General features: G+C 39.9%; 2 protein-coding genes across 2 annotated transcripts in view; one reads left to right on the forward strand and one right to left on the reverse strand.

Annotated features, from left to right (window-relative positions):
• LOC140119963 (uncharacterized) overlaps positions 1–23350 on the reverse strand; it is a 1020783-nt gene that overhangs the window by 806012 nt on the left and 191421 nt on the right. The window lies entirely within an intron of this gene.
• LOC140119825 (uncharacterized) lies at positions 22–13957 on the forward strand. Its single transcript, XM_072139234.1, has 7 exons — positions 22–108; positions 3558–3683; positions 3795–3956; positions 4563–4686; positions 4800–4900; positions 5252–5426; positions 12892–13957. Exons 2-7 carry the CDS (start codon positions 3603–3605, stop codon positions 13749–13751), a joined length of 1503 nt encoding a protein of 500 aa, XP_071995335.1. The 5' UTR covers positions 22–108; positions 3558–3602; the 3' UTR covers positions 13752–13957.

Here is a 23350-nt window from a genome sequence, read left to right on the forward strand (position 1 = left end):
AGGACAGTGATACAGCAGTCAGCATGGGAGGGCGGGGGAGGGAGCCTGCAGCCCCTGGAACAAATATCTGCTGATTGTCCAGTCTTTCCCCGTCTTCCTTCATGACCAGTAAGTGTATAGTTTTTCATACTGTACTTTATATATACACTATGTGCATGTATGTATATATGTGGATATGTAGTTGTATGTTTGTAAGTGAGAAGGTATTTATATCTGAAAGCTCTTCTGCGGCTGTCTACCAGCTCCACGTGTTGCATTGGGCTCATGATCACTGGTGAGGATTCCTCAGCTCCATTCCTCAAACCCCCTTATACGATCATCTTGCCATCGGCATGTGGTAGGGGGTTGTTTCCTTCCATGGTTTTTGAGATATGTCAAGAATTTACACACAACTCTAGTGCTGGTCATATATTTGAAGGCATATATCATTGATGGCGAACCTTTTAGAGCCTGGGTGCCCAAACTTCAACCAAAAGCCACTGATTTATCACAAAGTGCCAGCGCAGCAAGTTAAGCAGTAATTTATTTCTCCTTGTTCTTTGACAACATTCAATCATTCAGCCTCCTAAAGACACCAACGTAGTCGAAAGGAGGAGGGCAAATTCGCCCATCATTGTAGGAAGATTCTTTGAGTCCTGTCTGGTGAACTTCATGATGGGGTGATGGCCTGGGTGCCCACAGAGAGGGCTCCGAGTGCCGCCTCTGCCACCAGTGCCATAGGTTCGCCACCACTAGCATATATTTAATTCCTGTATGCAATGATCTGACCTAGAAGGATGTTCTATTACAACTGGTGACATCTATTGGGTAACAATGGATGGTTATTTGTGGGAACATCAATGTGCTGTTTGATGTGTAGATCAGAGCAGGAAAGATCAGATTTCGTCTCTAGACTTAGGATTTCATGTGCAAATGTTATGTGTAGACAACCCTAAACAGTAGACAAGAGAACTAGGTGACTTCTTACACGTTGTTATACAAAGGAAACCTTCCTACCTAGTGTACTGCTATTGTCTGCGGAGAAACAATGTCCGTCCTGCCACACAACTAACCCTCTGCATTACATAGAGAAGAAGTTGGTTCAGTTGTCACCATAATAACAATGCCCACCCATTAACTTCCCCCGGAGATCCCACAGCTGTAGTTGGTTACTTACCATTCGCATCACATTTGTAGCACGTTTGTTGTTGGATGAATTCTTGAGTCACACCCAAACTAGAAAACTGAGATCTTTTTACCATTTCTTTTACAATTTTGTAAAAAAGTATAATAATGAATATGATAATGATGGGATTAGATAAAGTATTCTGCTATTTGTGTAGAGGATTTTGACCAAATATTCAGGTTCCTGACATTTCGTTCCATTCGTCTTGTATTTTAGCTAATTGTCTTTGCTCATGTTTAAACACACTGGGGCACATTTACTTACCCGGTCCACTCGCGTTCCAGCGGCGTCTTCTCGGACGAGCGTTCGGGTCTTCCGGCGATTCATGAAGGTCCTGCGCCCGATGTCCACCAGGTGTCACTGCTGCGCCGAGGTCCGCCGAGTTGCGTCAGAGTTCACTGATCTCTTCCTGGTGCATGTGAGTATGGCCCGTGCGACCAATTTTTTTTTTAAATGCGGCGTTTTTTCCGAATCCGTCGGGTTCTCGCTTGGCCACGCCCCCCGATTTTCGTTGCATGCATGCCAGCGCCGATGCGCCGCAAATCGGAAATATTCGGGTAACACGTCGGAAAAACGCGAATCGGGCCCTTAGTAAATGACCCCCAATTTCTGCCTTCTGTATTTGTTTGCTTAATACTTAAAAAAAAATCCTTTTTTGATTTCTTCCGTCCACATGTTCCAAGGAAATGTATCAATCTGTGTAAGATTATATTGTATGGGAAGGGCTCTGAATAGTTTCTCGTTAATGTCTTTCTGTGGTCTCCTCCCCTGATAGGTCCTTTTACTTTTTCTATCCCTATCCTTGAAAATTAATTTGTTTCTCTCTACATGTGAGTAGACCATGATTAAGCTTTTGTAGGCGAAACGCGTACATATGAAAATATGAAAATATGGGGTCTATGGGGTTTGGGGCTTTTGTTTTTCCGATTGCTGGGAGTGAACTTGGCCAGAGGTGAGCTGAACTTTTTGGATTTGTGTCTTTGCACATGCATGGCAAGATGTCTGATTATAAAAAAGGGATAATTGATTTTATCAGATTGTTTTCGAAACCGAGGGGGTCATTTCATATGGCCTTTCAAACTGAAAATGTTGGGGTTTTTTCTGCACCTCCTGCGCCTCAATTTACGAAGTGTTGGCGCCACAATAATCAGTCACTCTCAGTGCAAAATTTTGGCAGCGCTTGTAAATCCACCGTTTTTCTGCTGCTTCTATTTTTCCAACCCCTTTTTCCCAGAATTTGTGGCGCAAAAAGAGAGCAGCTAAAAGTTGATCTAGGGAGTTCCAAACCTTTTAGTCTGTGCAACAATTTATCAATCCCTTGTTCCACAAAACTAAATCCCTTTAAAAAATATAGAACGATTCCAGTGACACCCTGCACCATAATTAATAAATGCCCCTCACAATGTAGACACAAAGAAAGATCCAATTGTTCTAAAGGGGAACCAATTTTAACATAACGTATATGTAAGCCCATGTACCTGTACTATTGCTACGTGTGAATGTTCCCTGCAATTGTGTAAATACTGGTTTGGGACCTGCTTGTGCATGTAATTCTAAGGGGCACATTTACTAAGGGTCCATGAACCACGATTCCGTCGGGTTTTCCTGAATATTTCCATTTTGTGCCAAATTGCCCCGGGTTTTTGGCACACGTGATCGGATTGTGCCGCATCGGCGCCGGCTTTCATGCGACAGAAATTGGGGGCGTGGCCGTCGCACAACCCTACAGTTTCGGAAAAACCACACAATTTTAAAAACCATTTTAGTTGCAAGACACGCACTCACATGCACCAGGAAGAAGAAGGTGAACGCCGGCGAACCTTGGCACAGCAGCGACACCTGCAGGAACTCGGGAACACGATCTAAGTGAATCGTGACGGCCCCAAATCCACATCGGACAACGCACCGCGGGATCGCGACAGGACCGGGTAAGTAAATCTGCCCCTATGTGTGTGTCATGTACAAAATGTATTTCAATACAACATTTTTCTATGTAACCCATACAAAGACTTCCCGAAATGTCTCTGGGATTATCTTGGGTTTGTTCTTCCAGGAAGTCCTCCAGAATTTATCCTCTTCTTTCTCTTGTACTAATTGAAGTGTTTTGATTGTAATCAATATTATTGTTCTGGAAATATTCTACAGTACCACATACGTATAAAATATGGTTAGATGGCTGACTATTGGCTGGCTGGCAGAATGCACCTCCCACTGGTTCTGGAAACAGCATATGGTGCACCACTGTAGGCAGCACATAAGCAACCAGAATTTTTCAATTCCAGATGCCCAATGTGGCATTTGGAACAGAAATATATCTCTATATAGTCAAGTAGGTCCATGGTAGACTATTGTAAGATGGAATTTATCATTTGTCCTCCTCATTTTCCCTCAGCTTCTTTAGATCCAGATTCCTCACTGACAGAATTTTCATTGAAAGATGAAGGTCCAGGATAGAGACCAGATGCATACAAGGATCCTACAACTGAACTTGGAGATCATCTCCTTGATAACCGGAGAGGTGAGAGTCTCACGAGACATCGCTCTTTTCTCTATGAATAACACTGGGAATGACTGGAGAGGTGAAGGATTCTTAGGATCTATGTAGTGATCAGTGTCTCCCCATACACAGGATTACACAGTAGTGAAGAAGTCGTCTGGTGAGTGTGTGACCCCCCGTGTGTCAGGAGGATGGACCCAGAGCCCCATCACCGAGCCTCCACCTCATTCACTGATACATGAGCAGAAGATTCTAGAACTTACCTCCAGGATCACTGAGCTGCTGAGCGGAGAGGTGAGCGCTGCCGGGAATGCTGGGACATTGTACAATAACACAAGGGAGGTGTCTGGGTGATGACTGTGTCATTGTGTGTGTCAGGTTCCTATAAGGTGTCAGGACGTCACTGTCTATTTCTCCATGGAGGAGTGGGAGTATATAGAAGGACACAAGGACCATTACAAGGACATCATGATGGTGAAGGGTCCACCATGGAAGGAGAAGGACAGAGAGAAGATGGCTGCCAGGATCCTAGACTTCACCCTGGAGATCATCTTCTTGATAAGTGGAGAGGTGAGAGTCTCAGAGGACGTCGCTCTCATATTTATAAATTAAACTGAAAAGATGAATGATTATTTGGATCAATGTATTGATCAGGATTACACAGTAGTGAAGAAGTCGTCTGGTGAGTGTGTGACCCCCCGTGTGTCAGGAGGATGGACCCAGAGCCCCATCACCGAGCCTCCACCTCATTCACTGATACATGAGCAGAAGATCCTAGAACTTACCTCCAGGATCACTGAGCTGCTGAGCGGAGAGGTGAGCGTTGCCGGGAATGCTGGGACATTGTACAATAACACAAGGGAGGTGTCTGGGTGATGACTGTGTCATTGTGGGTGTCAGGTTCCTATAAGGTGTCAGGACGTCACTGTCTATTTCTCCATGGAGGAGTGGGAGTATATAGAAGGACACAAGGACCAGTACAAGGACATCATGATGGAGGACCACCAGCCCCTCACATCACCAGGTAAGAGGAGACCTTCCTGATTATAGAGGACAGAGCAGGTGTGAGGTCACCTCCTCCATCATCTCATCATCACATATAGACAATGTATCAGTCACTGTATATATTTTATATAGGTGGATGCAGTCAGAGAAATCAACCTGATAGATGTCCTAGACCTGAAAATTCCCAAGATTGTCCAGAGGATCCAGAGCAGAACATCCCACAGGATCACCAGGTAGATGGAGCTGAGATTCCCATAAATCAGATGTAGCTTCACACAATCAACCTTTCTAGTAACCTTCTCCAGCAGCAGTGGGTGGAGGATCTATGAGATGATGCTGATGGTTACTGTGTTGGGTCAAACCAACAAATGGTTTCTTATTTTACTAAAGATTGTGGTAAAGACCATCAGAACAAGAGCAGTTCAGAGCAGGAGAAGTGAATAAACTAAGTCCTGGTGTCCATGAGCGCAGCCTCCACCTCAGGATCAGATCACATTGTTTTATACAATTGAATCTGAACTGTAACATCAACAAGTTGATTTGTAAAATAATTGGATTAATGTTGATCCTTTCTCTTTCCACAGGAGATTATTTCCACTAAGTTCCCGCCTTCTGGAAGTTTTTGTCGGTCACTGAGATACAAGATAATCTCTGGACACCTCTTTTTGTTTTCCCATGTCCCTCGTCTGGAATCTTTACAGAAAAGTTGTGGTGGAAGGAGGAGCGGAGAGGAAATCCCCTCATCAGTGACAGAGGAGGGTAAGAGCCTTTCATGTATCTTGTGGGTTATTCTTCCCTTATACATTGCAGGGAGAGGTCACATCCAGGGGAGGAGATGGAGATGACATAGACACCGGCTCATCTGTCTCTGGTTTCCTCCTCCAGTCACATCAGTCTACGAGGGTGGTTCAATAAGTACCCGTGTTAGAAATGAAGACACCATTTTTCCCCAAATTGTTTTATTTATTTTTCAACATATTCCCCTTTTAGAAAGATACACTTTTAGAAAGATCGAACTCTCTGAAATATGCCTCTGTTTCAGCGACGATTTCCTCGTTTGAGCTAAAAAATTTTCCTGTGAGCCATTTTTTCATGTTAGGGAACAAGAAAAAGTCGCAAGGAGCCATATCGGGTGCGGCAGCAATTCATAACGCAATTCATGCAGTTTGGCGGCGTTATTCTGGTGCAACAGCACATTCTTTTTCGCCAAATGTGGCCGTGTCTCCTCCATTTTTTTGTCGAAGCAGTCCAATATCTCACTGTAGTATTGTCCGTTGATCGTTCTTCTTTTTTCTAAAAAATCCATGAGGATGACGCCGTTCGCATCCCAAAAAATCGGCGTAATGAATCCAGGTTTCATCAACGGCGACACAAAAACTCTACAGCCGGCACCAATCGGGCCGACAATTTTTCCATCGCCAACTTATCATGTAAAATATTAATTGACGTTCCAGTCGACACACCTACGGCCTCTGCTAATTAGCGCATTTTCGTTTGTTGATCTTAGCGAAAATCACGAAACATGTCTTACTCCAATGGCTGCCAAATCCAAACTAACCAATCAATCGGTCTGCAATTTGTTTTGCCGTTGTTTGATAGAAGGCAGCAAGCGATGATAACACCAACTTCCCTCAGGAACGCCCTCTGTTGTCAAACACTGGTACTTATTGAACCGCCCTTGTATTGCCAGAGTGAACATCACAAAAGTGCTTTGATAGACCTGTAATATTGCGTGTACTAGATATCGTCGATGGGTTGGCACATGTGATGTGCTCTGATAACCGATCTTTTAATTTTCTGAAAGTGCACCCCACATATTGAAGATTACATGCTGAACATTCAGCCAGATACACTACAAAAGTAGTTTTCTTCTATAAATGTTGACATTTTTTCCATTAGCCGTAGAGTTAAATGAACATGTTTTACGCATGAATTTGCATATGTTGCATCTACTGGCACCGCAGCAGAAGCTTCCTGTGTAGCATAACCAGGTGGCAGCGGAGTTGACACTAGAGAAGACATTTGGGGATAACATAGTGGCAGGGGTGGGGGCGCGACGGGATACACACATGATGCCATCAGACAGAATTTGTTTTAAGACTATGTCAGTTTCCAAAATCTGTAAGTGTTTTTTAATGATGGCAGCAATCTGATTATAATGTGGTGTGAACTGGGTGCTAAACATTAGTTTATAGATCTGTAGACTTTTGGGGTTTATCTTACAAATAATGTGAATGTAAGCTCACGCTACGTTTAGCCCGATAACAAATGGCTGGAGTATATCCTCTTCGGCACAGACAAGTAGTCATGATTTGGCTTTCTGTTTTATAAGTTGCATCGGTAGAAAATGCACGTTTGGCGCGGATGTATTAGCCAATGGGTAAGTTACGTACCGTGTGCTGTGGGTGACAACTCTCAGCTCTCAAACATATGTAATACTGTGTATATGCGCGTGGGAGCAAAGACAAATGTATACCGGAGACAAAAATAGTAAATGTCAACATACAAAGAGATGCAAAGTGTCTGCTCACCTGGTCAGTATATAACCCGACAAATGCCCAAAACAACCAAGAATTAACCAATTTTTTCAGTGTCATTAATTTATCGGCTTGCACCTCATCTTTACATCAGCTTCGGGTCCTAGCCAAAGGTCTAGGTTTTTCCCCTACGACTAAAATGAATTTTTTTCTCTATTATATGTGATTTAAATAAAATCATTCGCTTGTTCCGTTTTGAACCTTATGGAGTTACAAGAACAATCGCATACTAGCAGTAACATCACTAATTCCACAACTAACACTTCTAGTATGCTTAACATACAAAATCCCTTGTTTTACCTGGTTAATTCCAGGGTACCAGTGATGGACCTATTTCAGGAAGCTGTCGAAAAGATTTACAGCTACTTCATGATGAATGCTCTATATCACATTCTAATTTAACAAAAAAATGAATCCGAGCTATTCAAGAATTAAAAGATAATTCATATATTATCATTTGTCCGTCTGACAAAGGTCAGTTGTCATCTGATCCAGCAACGCAAATTAAATTGGAAATGGAGAAACTTATAACTGAGGGTCTACACTCTGGCTTCTTTAATAAACGCACCGCGCAGTACCTCTTACCTGACGTTTCCACATGTTCCAATTTCTACATGATTCCGAAAACACATAAAGAAGGCTTATCTACATCCTTTCGCCCGATAGTATCTTGTACAAACTCATTGATGGAAAAACTTGGATCTTGGCTGGAAAATTTACTTCGACCCCTTGTTACCCGACTCCCGGGCCATATAAGAGACACAAAAGCCATTCTTCTTGCAGCTGTCAATCAAATGTCCTGGACTAACATGGATTCCTGGTTGTCGCGTGACGTTACAGCGTTATACACCTGCATACCGCATCATTTGGCATCCAAAGCTGTCGCTTACCATCTTAGTAAATATAGTATTTATGCCATGGATCTGCAGGACTATATTTGTTACAGTATTAACTTTTTCATGTTTGAAGATACATTTTTCTTGCAGGTTTCTCGCTGTCCCATGGGTTCTCTCCTTCCCTTACCAATATTTACATGGCTTCATGGGAGGAGAGAAACCTTTATCATCATTCTAATCCTTTCATAGATCATATAAAATGGTACGGCAGGTATATCGACGACTGTCTCCTGGTGTGGACTGGACTTGATTTCCTTGCCCACATTAACCACAACCCTCTTAATCTATCGTTAACTGTTGAGTACAGTGGATCTTCCATTTCCTTCTTGGATGTAACTCTAACAGGCAATACTGAACAAGTCTGTTATACCACTTTGAGAGCTGAGAGTTGTCACCCACAGCACACTGTACGTAACTTACCCATTGGCGAATACATCCGCGCCAAACGTGTATCTTCTACCGATACAACTTATAAAACAGGAAGCCAGATCATGACTACTTGTCTGTGCCGAAGAGGATATACTCCAGCCATTTGTTATCGGGCTAAACGTAGCGTGAGCTTACAGCCTCATTCACATTATTTGAAAGAGAAAACCCCCAAAGTCTTGTGATTCCTATAGACTAATGTTTAGCACTCAGTTCACACCACAATATAATCAGATTGCTGCCATTATTAAAAAACACTTACCGATTTTGGAAACTGACATAGTCTTAAAACAAATTCTGTCTGATGGCATCATGTGTGTATCCCGTCGCGCCCCCACCCTTGTTATCCCCAAATGTCTTCTCTAGTGTCAACTCCGCTGCCACCTGGTTATGCTACAAAGGAAGCTTCTGCTGCGGTGCCAGGAGATGCAAGATATGCAAATTCATGCGTAAAACATGTTCATTTAACTCTACGGCTAATGGAAAAAATTTCAACATTTATAGACAAAAACTACTTTTGTAGTGTATCTGGCTGAATGTTCAGCATGTAATCTTCAATATGTGGGGTGCACTTTCAGAAAATTAAAAGATCGGTTATCAGAGCACATCACAGGTGCCAACCCATCGACGATATCTAGTACACCCAATATTACAGGTCTATCAAAGCACTTTGGGGATGTTCAATCTGGCAATATGTCCGATCTTATTGTGACCACTATTGACCACGTCCCGGATAATAAAAGAAGTGGGGATAGAATTAAAAATTTGCATATGAAGGAAGCTAAGTGGATTTCCTCTTTAGGCACTAGATATCCTGCTGGTTTGAATTATAAAAGTGACTTATTATATATTTAGTAATTCACTTCATATTAAGCCTTTTATTACCGTACTTATATATTTTACCTATATTTTTTCATGTGTTTGTAATCTGTAATCCTCCTGTGTGTGCTCCGTTTGGGGGAGGGAACTTCCTTTCCTCGAGCTTCCTCCTATTTTTAAACGGATCCCACACCATTTGGATACTAGGTATGAATAAGGACCCTATTTTCGAGGTCAGAAATGTGTAACCTCTTTTTCCTCTCCAGTGATGACATTTTCAAAGTGTTTTTTTCTGAATAAAATTTTACTTTTTGCCTGTTGCTGATGTTACTCTCTTTTTGTGCCGAATTATAGTAGTTATATTCTTGTACATAGGGGGCAGTATTATAGTAGTTATATTCTTGTACATAGGGGGCAGTATTATAGTAGTTATATTCCTGTACATAGGGGGCAGTATTATATTAGTTATATTCTTGTACTTAGGGGGCAGTATTATAGTAGTTATATTCTTGTACATAGGGGGCAGTATTATAGTAGTTATATTCTTGTACATAGGGGGCAGTATTATAGTAGTTATATTCTTGTACATAGGGGGCAGTATTATAGTAGTTATATTCTTGTACATAGGGGGCAGTATTATAGTAGTTATATTCCTGTACATAGGGGGCAGTGTTATAGTAGTTATAGTCCTGTACATAGGGGCAGTATTATAGTAGTTATGTTCTTGTACATAGGGGGCAGTATTATAGTAGTTATATTCTTGTACATAGGGGGCAGTATTATAGTAGTTATATTCTTGTACATAGGGGGCGGTATTATAGTAGTTATATTCTTGTACATAGGGGGCAGTATTATAGTAGTTATATTCTTGTACATAGAGGGCAGTATTATAGTAGTTATATTCTTGTACATAGGGGCAGTATTATAGTAGTTATATTCTTGTACATGAGGGGCAGTATTATATTAGTTATATTCCTGTACATAGGGGGCAGTATTATAGTAGTTATATTCTTGTACATAGGGGGCAGTATTATAGTGGTTATATTCTTGTACATAGGGGGCAGTATTATAGTAGTTATATCCCTGTACATAGGGGGCAGTATTATAGTAGTTATATTCTTGTACATAGGGGGCAGTATTATAGTAGTTATATTCTTGTACATAGGGGGCAGTATTATAGTAGTTATATTCTTGTACATAGGGGGCAGTATTATAGTAGTTATATTCTTGTACATAGGGGGCAGTATTATAGTAGTTATATTCTTGTACATAGGGGGCAGTATTATAGTAGTTATATTCTTGTACATAGGGGGCAGTATTACAGTAGTTATATTCTTGTACATAGGGGCGGTATTATAGTAGTTATATTCTTGTACATAGGGGGCAGTATTATAGTAGTTATATTCTTGTACATAGAGGGCAGTATTATAGTAGTTATATTCTTGTACATAGGGGCAGTATTATAGTAGTTATATTCTTGTACATGAGGGGCAGTATTATATTAGTTATATTCCTGTACATAGGGGGCAGTATTATAGTAGTTATATTCTTGTACATAGGGGGCAGTATTATAGTGGTTATATTCTTGTACATAGGGGGCAGTATTATAGTAGTTATATCCCTGTACATAGGGGGCAGTATTATAGTAGTTATATTCCTGTACATAGGGGGCAGTATTATAGTAGTTATATTCCTGTACATAGGGGGCAGTATTATAGTAGTTATATTCTTGTACATAGGGGGAAGTATTATAGTAGTTATATTCCTGTACATAGGGGACAGTATTATAGTAGTTATATCCCTGTACATAGGGGGCAGTATTATAGTAGTTATATTCCTGTACATAGGGGGCAGTATTATAGTAGTTATATTCTTGTACATAGGGGGCAGTATTATAGTATATTCCTGTACATAGGGGACAGTATTATAGTAGTTATATTCTTGTACATAGGGGGCAGTATTATAGTAGTTATATTCCTGTACATAGGGGCAGTATTATAGTAGTTATATTCTTGTACATAGGGGGCAGTATTATAGTAGTTATATTCCTGTACATAGGGGGCAGTATTATAGTAGTTATATTCTTGTACATAGGGGCAGTATTATAGTAGTTATATTCTTGTACATAGGGGGCAGTATTATAGTAGTTATATTCCTGTACATAGGGGGCAGTATTATAGTAGTTATATTCCTGTACATAGGGGGCAGTATTATAGTAGTTATATTCTTGTACATAGGGGGCAGTATTATAGTATATTCCTGTACATAGGGGACAGTATTATAGTAGTTATATTCTTGTACATAGGGGGCAGTATTATAGTAGTTATATTCCTGTACATAGGGGCAGTATTATAGTAGTTATATTCTTGTACATAGGGGGCAGTATTATAGTAGTTATATTCCTGTACATAGGGGGCAGTATTATAGTAGTTATATTCTTGTACATAGGGGCAGTATTATAGTAGTTATATTCTTGTACATAGGGGGCAGTATTATAGTAGTTATATTCTTGTACATAGGGGACAGTATTATAGTAGTTATATTCCTGTACATAGGGGGCAGTATTATAGCAGTTATATTCTTGTACATAAGGGGCAGTATTATAGTAGTTATAGTCTTGTACATAGGGGGCAGTATTATAGTAGTTATATTCCTGTACATAGGGGACAGTATTATAGTAGTTATATCCCTGTACATAGGGGGCAGTATTATAGTAGTTATATTCCTGTACATAGGAGGCAGTATTATAGTAGTTATATTCTTGTACATAGGGGGCAGTATTATAGTAGTTTTATTCCTGTACATAGGGGACAGTGTTATAGTAGTTATATTCTTGTACATAGGGGGCAGTATTATAGTAGTTATATTCTTGTACATAGGGGGCAGTATTATAGTAGTTATATTCTTGTACATAGGGGGCAGTATTATAGTAGTTATATTCCTGTACATAGGGGGCAGTATTATAGTAGTTATATTCCTGTACATAGGGGCAGTATTATAGTAGTTATATTCTTGTACATAGGGGGCAGTATTATAGTAGTTATATTCCTGTACATAGGGGGCAGTATTATAGTAGTTATATTCTTGTACATAGGGGCAGTATTATAGTAGTTATATTCTTGTACATAGGGGGCAGTATTATAGTAGTTATAGGAATCAAAAAAAGAAGAGGAAAATCGGGAAACCGGCACTCATGAAAAAAGTCCAAGGGTAAGCGACTCTTTAAAAACATGTGGAAGCATTTATTTAGAAAAATATTTAAAAACACTGCTGAATAGCATGGAAAAACATGGACACAGCAATAGACAGTGTGACATGGAAAAAGAAAAAAGGGGGGGGGGGATAGCATTATAGTAGTTATATTCTTGTACATAGGGGGCAGTATTATAGTAGTTATATCCTTGTACATAGGGGGCAGTATTATAGTAGTTATATTCTTGTACATAGGGGGCAGTAATATAGTAGTTATATTCTTTACTGACACGTTGCTTTACTTCTGCTTGTAAAGGAAACTTCCAATATTGATTTCATGACTATATTTTTCAGAACATGAAAGTAAAAGAGGTTTCCATGGACGTCCCCCCTCATCTCCTTCTGGTGAAGTAGAAGACAATCAATCACATATTTCCACAGGGGAGGGAAATCTTAGAGATAAAATGAAATTTTCACCTGAAAAGCAGTTTACCCAGAAATCAAGTCTTGATCAACACGTGAAAATTCAAAAAGGGAAGAAAACGTTTTCATGTACTGAATGTGGGAAATGTCTTAGTGCAAAAAAAAATTTTCTAAGACATCTGAGAATTCACACAGGGGAGAAGCCATTTCCATGTTCTGAATGTGGAAAGTGTTTTAGGGAAAAAGCAAAGCTTTTTATACATCAGAGAACTCACACAGGGGAGAAGCCATATTCATGTACAGAATGTGGAAAATGTTTTATGTACAAATCACAGCTTGTTAATCATCAGAAATTTCACACAGGGGCGACGCCATTTTCCTGTACTGAATGTGGAAAAAGTTTTGGTGAGTCATCAACTCTCGCTCATCATCTGAGAATCCACACAGGAGTGAAACCATTTTCATGTCCTGAATGTGGAAAAGGTTTTAGTACCAAATTAAGTTGTAAGCAACATCAGAGAACTCACACAGGGGAGAAGCCATTTTCGTGTACAGAATGTGGAAAATGTTTTACGTACAAATCACTTTTTGTTGAACATCAAAGATTGCACATAGAGGAGAACCCATTTTCATGTACTGAATGTGAAAAATGTTTTCGTAGTAGATCAAGTCTTATTCAACATCAGAGAATCCACACAGGGGAGAAGCCATTTTCATGTGCTGAATGTGGAAAATGTTTTAGGTGCAAATCAGCTCTTGTTCAACACCAAAGATTTCACACAGGATTGTGAAAACAGTTTCCGTCAATTAATGTAGAAAATGTTTTAGTCATAAATAAAGTTTTTTTTTTTTTGAACACAAGAGAATCCACACATGTTGATTTTTGTAGTGTCAGAAATGTGGGCAGTTTGGATCTTGATTGTTGGACTTCATTACATAAAATGACTTCTAAGTGTAGGCAGTTGCCCGGGAATCATCTTGAACAATGGGGAACATGTGTTTTAGGTATTTTTTGTAATTATATTAAATTATAATATTATAATTAAGACTTTTGGTAGGCCTTTTTTGCGTCTTTTTTGTTGTTTGATCAAATCTTTTGTCTTGTGACACATGTTTAGCTTTTCCTATCCTGTCAGGTGCAACTTTTGACTTTTTTTTTGCGACTTTTTGTTGCAGATGTCTCAAATCCACATGAGCACAAGCCACGTGAGAGGCTCATGTACAGGAGTGGACACTTCTATAAATGTTGGATTAAGGGATGTGGCCTGCATATTAGGGACTCTAGTCACACTCCAGGGAGATGATGACATATGAAGGTGCGAACACATTAGGGCAGCATGGTGGCTCAGTGGTTAGCATTACAGCCTTGCAGCGCTGCAGACCTGGGTTCAAGTCCCAGGGTCAACATTTGCAAAGAGTTTGTATGTTCTCTCCGTGTTTGCATGGGTTTTCTCCCGGACACCAATACATACTGGTAGGCTGATTAGATTGTGAGCGCCATTGGTGACAGGGACCGATTTGGCAAGGTCTGTGTAGCGCTGCGTAATCTGTGTGCCTGTAAATTAAGGAATTATTATTATTACTATGTGGCGTTTGTCTGGCGTTTTTAAAAGCATCACAGAAACTCACATGTGGTACACGTTACCATGCATCTAGTTGGTTTGAAAGTGTTCCTCTTCACTGTTGGAAGTGTAAGCAGCTGTGTTAACATTTTCACAGCTGCTTACACTTCCAGCAATGAATAAAAATGCATTCAAATCCAGCAAAACAGATGGTAAACATGTAACACGCATGCAATTCATCTCAAACGCCACGTGTGACCGCACCATTAGATGTAGCCAATAGATTTGGAAATACTAAAACTTATAAATTAAAAAAAAAAGGAGCAGCCCAAACATTCAATGTCCATCAAGTTTATGTGCAAAAGTTAAGTAAAGAAGGAAAGGAGAGACAGCAATCCAAATTCTACAAAAATAAATTCAAAAGGAAGGTGCTGGCAGATGGGGGTTCTGGTGCTCAGAAAAACCCAATGTAAACAAGGGAGCCCCCTCCATTCACCATGTGCAAAACTAATTCCAATTTACATCTTAAAACAGGGTCCAATGCTGTTGTATGGCAGATAGCTATGCAGCTGTACTTCAGTAGTGAACACAATCCTTCCTCTGCATTTACCGCCATCTTGTTGTAGATCGTCGCTCCCCATGACGTCATCGGGGAGCGGTGATCCGTTGCCATGACAGCCTCAGGTCCTCTGAAGACCCGAGGCTGTCTCGTTTTAACCCATTGATTACAATGTGCGATTCACACATTGTTATGAATGAGGAGGAAAATCCCCATATACTGCCATACTGTAATATGGCAGTGTATGGTGGGATCAATCAGACAACCCATGGTTAATGTACCCTAGGGGGTCTGAAAAATAGTAAAACATTTTTAAAAAACTGTTTAAAAAAATGATATTCAAAAAAACAAAAAATTCAAATAACCCCCCACCCCTTTCTCTAGAAGTCATATAAATATAAATAAACAGTAAAAATCATCGACACATTAGGTATTGCCAAGTCCAAAAATTCCCAATTTATCAAAATATAATAACGTTTTTTCACTGCGCTTAGCCCCGTAATGAAAAATAGCACCCAAGGTCAAAAATAGCATTGCCATTTTGAAAAATGAAAACATTTTTATAAAAGTGATCAGTAGGTCGTACAGCCCTGAAAATAGAAGCGTTGAAAACTTCATAAAAAGTCAGAAAAAATGTCACCACCCACAGCTCCTGCAGTATGAAAAAGTTATTAGCGCCAGAAGATGGAAAAATTAGAAAAAATAAATTTGTACAGGAGGTTGTAATTTTTTTTAAATGTATGAAAACATTATAAAACATATACAAATGTGGTATCCCCGTGATCACACCATCCCAAAGAATGAAGTAGACCAGTCATTTGTGAAAGCCGTAAAATCCAAGCCCACAAGAAAACAACACAAATGCGTTTTTTTAACCATTTGGAATTTTTTTACCGCTTCCCAGTACACGACATGGAATAATAAATACTGTTACTATAAAGTGCCATTTCTTACGCAGAAAACAAGCCGTCACACAACTCTGTACATGTAGAAAAAAAAAAGTTATAGATTTTTGATTGTGGGGAGTAAAAAAATGGAAATGAAAAAAAAACAAAAAAGGGCCAGGTCCTTAAAGGGTTAAAGAGCTGTTACATATCACCTGTCATTGTTCCCCCATATACCATATGATTGGTATAATTTTACATTTGGGAGCTAGTACCAGGGGTTTTCCCTATAACCGGTAAATCGTGTGTTACTACTTTCTGAACACAAGTGTTTAGGTGTAAACGTATCTGTGTTCGGGAGTCGCTCCTCCCCGATGCGCCTGAATTGTCTTCCAGAATGTTTTGTACCTGCCCCGGGGCCTCCACGTCATCTCCTGCAGCATCACTCCATCCCACCTCCACCTCACTGGCTTCTTGTATTGCAAAGTGATGTCTATTTTTTATTAGTTCATTAACCCCTTAAGGACCTGACCCTTTTTTTGTTTTTTCATTCCCATTTTTAACTCCCCACCTGTGGGTGGTGTCATTTTATGCAACTTTTGATGACGTTTTGAATGCTATCATTTTTAGGACTGTACAAACTTTTGATCAAAAAGTGGCAAAAAGTTTTCCGTTACGGGGTTAAATGCAGTGAAAAACTGCTATTATATTTTTATAGATCGGGCATTTTCGGACGCGGCGATACCTAATTTTTACTGTTTATTTATATTTATATCAGTTCTAGGGAAAGGAGGGGTTTGAATTTTTAGGGTTTTTTATTATTTTTTTTTTTAAACTTTTTTTTATTTTTACTATTTTTCAGACCCCCCTAGGGTACTTTAACCCTAGGTTGTCTGATTGATCCAACTATACAGTATAGCAGCATATGGGGATTTTCCATTTCATTCATTAAAATGTGCAAATCAAACACAGTAATGAATGGTTTAAAACGAGACAGCCTCAGGTCTTTGGAAGACCTAAGGATATCATGGCAACCGATCGCCGCTCATCGATGACGCATGGGCGGCGCCAACTTTTCTAAGCCGCCGGCAGGTTTGTTACCACCGATCACGGGTGTTACCGGTAAGCCGGCTATGGAGAGGGCTCAGCCGTGTTCTTCTAAGAAATATCCTATGAACACAAACTCAACCAAAAACATATCATAAATAAATAATGTTGGGTGCCTGGTGATAACATCCCAGGAATCTGACCAGAACCAGGAGATAGAAGACCGGGCAAATAGAAGTGATTGTGCTCAAATATACAAAAAGTAACGTGGCGTCACCAAACCACTGATAAGTATGAGTACTACACAGGACCTTAGCCAGAAGGACAAAAAACTTTATCAAGCAAAAAGAGAATCCCATGACCACCTTAAAGATGAAATAGATTCACCCTTGGAGAGACATTAGGAATCACGATATGAGAGGACAAATAGTAGTACCCCAGAGTATAGAAGATGAACGCCTAAGTAAGAGGCCTTCAATGCTTCATCCACAACATATCACCGAGCAATACTATTTACTTGTGCTACCCTAGAACGTCTGCCTGCACGTGGGAATAATATGGTTAAACCCCAAGTGAAATTGTACGAGAGAGGTTTTGTCACCTAAACCTGGAGCCGACTTTGACCTCAATGGTTTTTTTTATACCAACAGTATAGAACCATGGTGGCGAACCTATGGCACGGGTGCCAGAGGCGGCACTCCAAGCTCTTTCTGTAGGCACCCGGGCCATTGCCCAAGGAATGTGTAGGCAGGGCCTAATTATCTTTGGAGGACCTCCTGCTGGCCCCACGATTCTCTGTGTACAGAGGGACACTGGAAAGAAGCTACAATTATGCAAATTTTTCCTCCTTTCTACTGTGTTGCTGTCCTCATGAGGCCGGTATGATTGAACGTTGTTGAAGAACAGGGAGCAATAAGTTACTGCTTTAATTTTTGGTTGGCACCTCGCGATAAATGAAGGGGATTTGGGTTTTCAGTTTCGGCACTCGGTCGCTAAAAGGTTCGCCATCACTGGTATAGAACCTCCCAGCAGCTGCTTACAGATTAGGACAATTCAATTGTTGGATATTGTGTAGGGCATCTAAGTTTTGGATCCAGACTCTCATTGGTCAGATATAGTCCAAGAGTTATAGTAGTTATATTCTTGTACATAGGGGGCAGCATTATAGTAGTTATATTCCTGTACATAGGGGGCAGTATTATAGTAGTTATATTCTTGTACATAGGGGGCAGTATTATAGTAGTTATATTCCTGTACATAGGGGGCAGTATTATAGTAGTTATATTCTTGTACATAGGGGGCAGTATTATAGGAGTTATATTCCTGTACATAGGGGCAGTATTATAGTAGTTATATTCCTGTACATAGGGGGCAGTATTATAGTAGTTATATTCTTGTACATAGGAGGCAGTATTATAGTAGTTATATTCCTGTACATAGGGGCAGTATTATAGGAGCTATATTCCTGTACATAGGGGCAGTATTATAGGAGTTATATTCTTGTATATAGGAGGCAGTATTATAGTAGTTATATTCTTGTACATAGAGGGCAGTATTATAGTAGTTATATTCTTGTACATAGAGGGCAGTATTATAGTAGTTATATTCTTGTACATAGAGGGCAGTATTATAGTATTTATATTCTTGTACATAGGGGGCAGTATTATAGTAGTTATATTCTTGTACATAGAGGGCAGTATTATAGTAGTTATATTCTTGTACATAGGGGGCAGTATTATAGTAGTTATATTCTTGTACATAGAGGGCAGTATTATAGTAGTTATATTCCTGTACATAGGGGGCAGTATTATAGTAGTTATATTCTTGTACATAGGGGGCAGTATTATAGTAGTTATATTCTTGTACATAGGGGGCAGTATTATAGTAGTTATATTCTTGTACATAGGGGGCAGTATTATAGTAGTTATATTCTTGTACATAGGGGGCAGTATTATAGTAGTTATATTCTTGTACATAGGGGGCAGTATTATAGTAGTTATATTCTTGTACATAGGGGGCAGTATTATAGTAGTTATATTCTTGTACATAGGGGGCAGTATTATAGTAGTTATATTCTTGTACATAGGGGGCAGTATTATAGTAGTTATATTCTTGTACATAGGGGGCAGTATTATAGTAGTTATATTCTTGTACATAGGGGGCAGTATTATAGTAGTTATATTCTTGTACATAGGGGGCAGTATTATAGTAGTTATATTCTCGTACATAGGGGCAGTATTATAGTAGTTATATTCTTGTACATAGGGGGCAGCATTATAGTAGTTATATTCTTGTACATAGGGGGCAGTATTATAGTAGTTATATTCTTGTACATAGGGGGCAGTATTATAGTAGTTATATTCTTGTACATAGGTGGCAGTATTATAGTGGTTACATTCTTGTACATAGGGGGCAGTATTATAGTAGTTATATTCTTGTACATAGGAGGCAGTATTATAGTAGTTATATTCTTGTACATAGGGCGCAGTATTATAGTAGTTATATTCTTGTACATAGGGGGCAGTATTATAGTAGTTATATTCTTGTACATAGGGGCAATGTTATAGTAGTTATATTCTTGTACATAGGGGCTGTATTATAGTAGTTATATTCTCGTACACAGGGGCAGTATTATAGTAGTTATATTCTTGTACATAGGAGGCAGTATTATAGTAGTTATATTCCTGTACATAGGGGGCAGTATTATAGTAGTTATATTCTTGTACATAGGAGGCAGTATTATAGTAGTTATATTCTTGTACATAGGGCGCAGTATTATAGTAGTTATATTCTTGTACATAGAGGGCAGTATTATAGTAGTTATATTCTTGTACATAGGGGCAATGTTATAGTAGTTATATTATTGTACATAGGGGCAGTATTATAGTAGTTATATACTTGTACATAAGGGACAGGATTATAGTAGTTATATTCTTGTACATAAGGGACAGTATTATAGTAGTTATATTCTTGTACATAGGGGGCAGTATTATAGTAGTTATATTCTTGTACATAGGGGGCAGTATTATAGTAGTTATATTCTTGTACATAGAGGGCAGTATTATAGTAGTTATATTCTTGTACATAGGGGCTGTATTATAGTAGTTATATTCTTGTACATAGGGGGCAGTATTATAGTAGTTATATTCTTGTACATAGGGGGCAGTATTATAGTAGTTATATTCTTGCACATAGTGGGCAGTATTATAGTTGTTATAGAGGATAGAATGCCACAGAATGAGGAGGTTGGAGGACAAAGGCCACAATATAAGGGGTATAAAGAACAGGGGCCACACCATATGAGAATGGGTGGGGTAGGAGTGTAGATGGTATTATGTATTTGTTTGGCGAGATAAATAAAAGTGGAGAACCAAATGTAAAGGGAGGATAAAATTAAAGAGTCGTGTATACAGGCACGTCGCCAGCACCTGGCTTACTCGGACAAGTGCCCGGGGTCCTAGAGTCCTAGAGGAGCTCACTGAGGTGGCAAAAAAAAAAATTCGGCTCCAGATAAATTGTACCAATGGTAAAAATGATTACCTTCCGGCTCCTCTTGTTATCTGCCCTAGGGTGAGATGGGGGTGAGGACAGTGTGGCTACCGGAGAGGGACACAGAATGGCTACTGGGGATGTGGCTATGGGGGGGAGCAGTGTGGCTTATGGGGGGGGGTGAGGACAATGTGGCTACTGGGGAGAGGGGGACAGTGTCGCTACTGGAGTGGGGCAGTGTGGCTTATGAGGCAGTAGTGTGGCTACTTGGGAGGGGATAGTGTAGCTATTAGGGAGGACAATGTGGCTTATGGGGGGGGGGACACTGTGGCTACCGGGGGGTGAAAACAGTGTGGCTATGGGGAAGGTGGAGATAGTGTGGCTATTTGGGTAGGGGGGACAGTGTGGCACCTGGACATGAGATTGCTAAAAAGAGGCCCACTATGGCTCTGTTGCCCGGGGGCCTACTTAAACCCTGGGTTTATATGGTGCCAAGTTGCATTAGGGGATATTATATGTTCCTTAGGGGGGCGATGGCCTCAGTAATGGGGCATTTTACTATGTAGAGGTCATTAAGGTCCCCCTCAGCTTGCGGTTGTGGCAATGGGCATAGTTTAGAAAAAAGGGGTAGACATTTTTTGTACAGCGCAGAGCTGCTAACACTGTATGAAGAGGGCTGAGCCCTTATCATACAGAGGTAGGGTTTGCTGCATATTGCAGCGAACACCCACCGCTAATACCTGTGATCGGTGCTAGCACTGATTGCGAGTATCAACCCCTTGATTGCTGCCAGCAGCATTTAAAAGATGGTTGTGCGTTGGAGTCACCCTCTTCGTTGCTCCCCATAATGTCATCATGGAGCGGCTATCGGTTGCCATGACACCCTCAGGTCTTTAAGACCTCAGGCTGTATGGCTTCTGCAGATTTGCTACAATGTGCCTTTGTAATCCTATGTAAAAAAAAAAAAACCATATACTGCAATATAATAATACTACAGTTCCATACAAGATAGGGTCTGTAGGTTTGTTCTTAAGTTAAATTTGTATGTAAGTTGGAACTGTATATTTTATCATTGTAATCCCAGCCAGAATTTTTTTGGTCTCTGTGACAATTGGATTTTATAAATGTTGGGTTGTCATAGGAATCAATATTAACAATAAAGCTTCATTACAGACGCCTGTGATAACTGTTACAGCTGTTTATTGTAGCCTAGGACTAAAGTACAATAAATTACCAATATCCAGAGCTTTTAGGTATTGTCACATTCCAAATTGTTGCTGCCGGTGAACTCCATTATGGAAAATAGCACCCAAATGTCCGAAACGCGACTTTTACACCATTTTACATCACTTACGTAAAAAATTTATTTAGAAGTGATCAAAAAGTTGCACAATCCTTGAAATGGCAGCAATAAAAATGTCTGCTCATTTCACAAAAAAGATGACACCTCACACATCTCCGTACACCAAAGTATGAAAAAGTTATTAGCGTCAAAAAATGGTGAAACAAATGGATTTTGTTTTGTAAACATTGCTTTAATTGTTGAAAATGTATTAAAACACAACAAACTCTCTATAAATTTGGTTTCACTGTGATTGTACCCAACCAAAGAATAAAGCCGAGGTGTTATTTGGAGCGCACGGTGGAAGTCGTAAAAACGGATCCCACAAGAAGGTAACGCAAATGCATTTTTTTTTTTGCCAATTTCCTCACATTTAGAATTTTTTTCCAGCTTCCCAGTACACGGCATAGAATAATAAGTAAGATTTGATACGCAGAAAATAAGCCCCCACACAGCTCCGTACACAAAAAAATGAAAAAGTTATGGACTTTTGAAGGTGGAGAGTGAGAAACGAGCGGAAAAAAAAACCTGCATCCTTAAGGAGTTAAAAACGATGAAAACTTAAAGCAGACATATAGGAAATGTCATTCAGTAACTAATTTGGCAGGTAAAACCATCTGCCTGAAAACAAGATCATTTTGAACTTTATAAATGGCAGAATTGAAAAAAAAAATTTCTTTATAAAAAAACTCAAAAAATCTGCCAAAACTTAACATGTAGTAGAACATGTGCTGAGAAGACAGTCTTTAAAATCACTTTGGTAGGTTAAAATGTTCAAAAGTCATAAACATATAGAGGGATGCACGTCCGATTACAACAAATGGGCCTGAGCTGTACACTGGCTGCATCCTAAAAAGGAGACCACTCCCCCTCGCACCCCCCTCTGTTAGCTACTATTCACACAAGCGGGGGAAACTTGCAGGACAATGATGCAGCAGTCACCATGGGAGGGTGGGGGAGGGAGCCTGCAGCCCCTGGAACAAATATCTGCTGATTTTCCATTCTTTCCCGTCTTCCTTCATGACTAGTAAGTGTATATTTAGGTTTTTCATACTGTACTTTATGTATACACTATGTGCATGTATATGTTTTGTATGTATATATCAGGTATTTATATCTGAAAGCTCTTTTGCGGCTGTCTCCCAGCTCCACGTGTTGCATTGGGCTCATGATCACTAATGAGGATTCCTCTGCTCCATCTCCGAGCCTAATGCCCATGAGGAAACACTCAGAGCCTGTCCTGTCCTAATCTGTGATTTTTTTGGCTCAGACAGTCCCACAGAAGTCAATGAACCTATAAAAAAAGAAATCTCTGTGGTTGAACTAAGTTTTCTGCCCGTTTTTGTGGTTGGTTGTTAGGAAATACCTTAACCCCTTAATGACCAGGCCCTTTTTTGTTTTTTCGAGTTTCCATTTCTGACTCCCCACCTTTTCTATGCCTTTTGTATTTTCCCATGTGCAGAGCTGTGAGACGGCTTGTGTTCTACGTAACAAATTGCACAAATTG

Source organism: Engystomops pustulosus, chromosome 2 (assembly GCF_040894005.1).
Source record: "Engystomops pustulosus chromosome 2, aEngPut4.maternal, whole genome shotgun sequence".
NCBI lineage: Eukaryota > Metazoa > Chordata > Amphibia > Anura > Leptodactylidae > Engystomops > Engystomops pustulosus.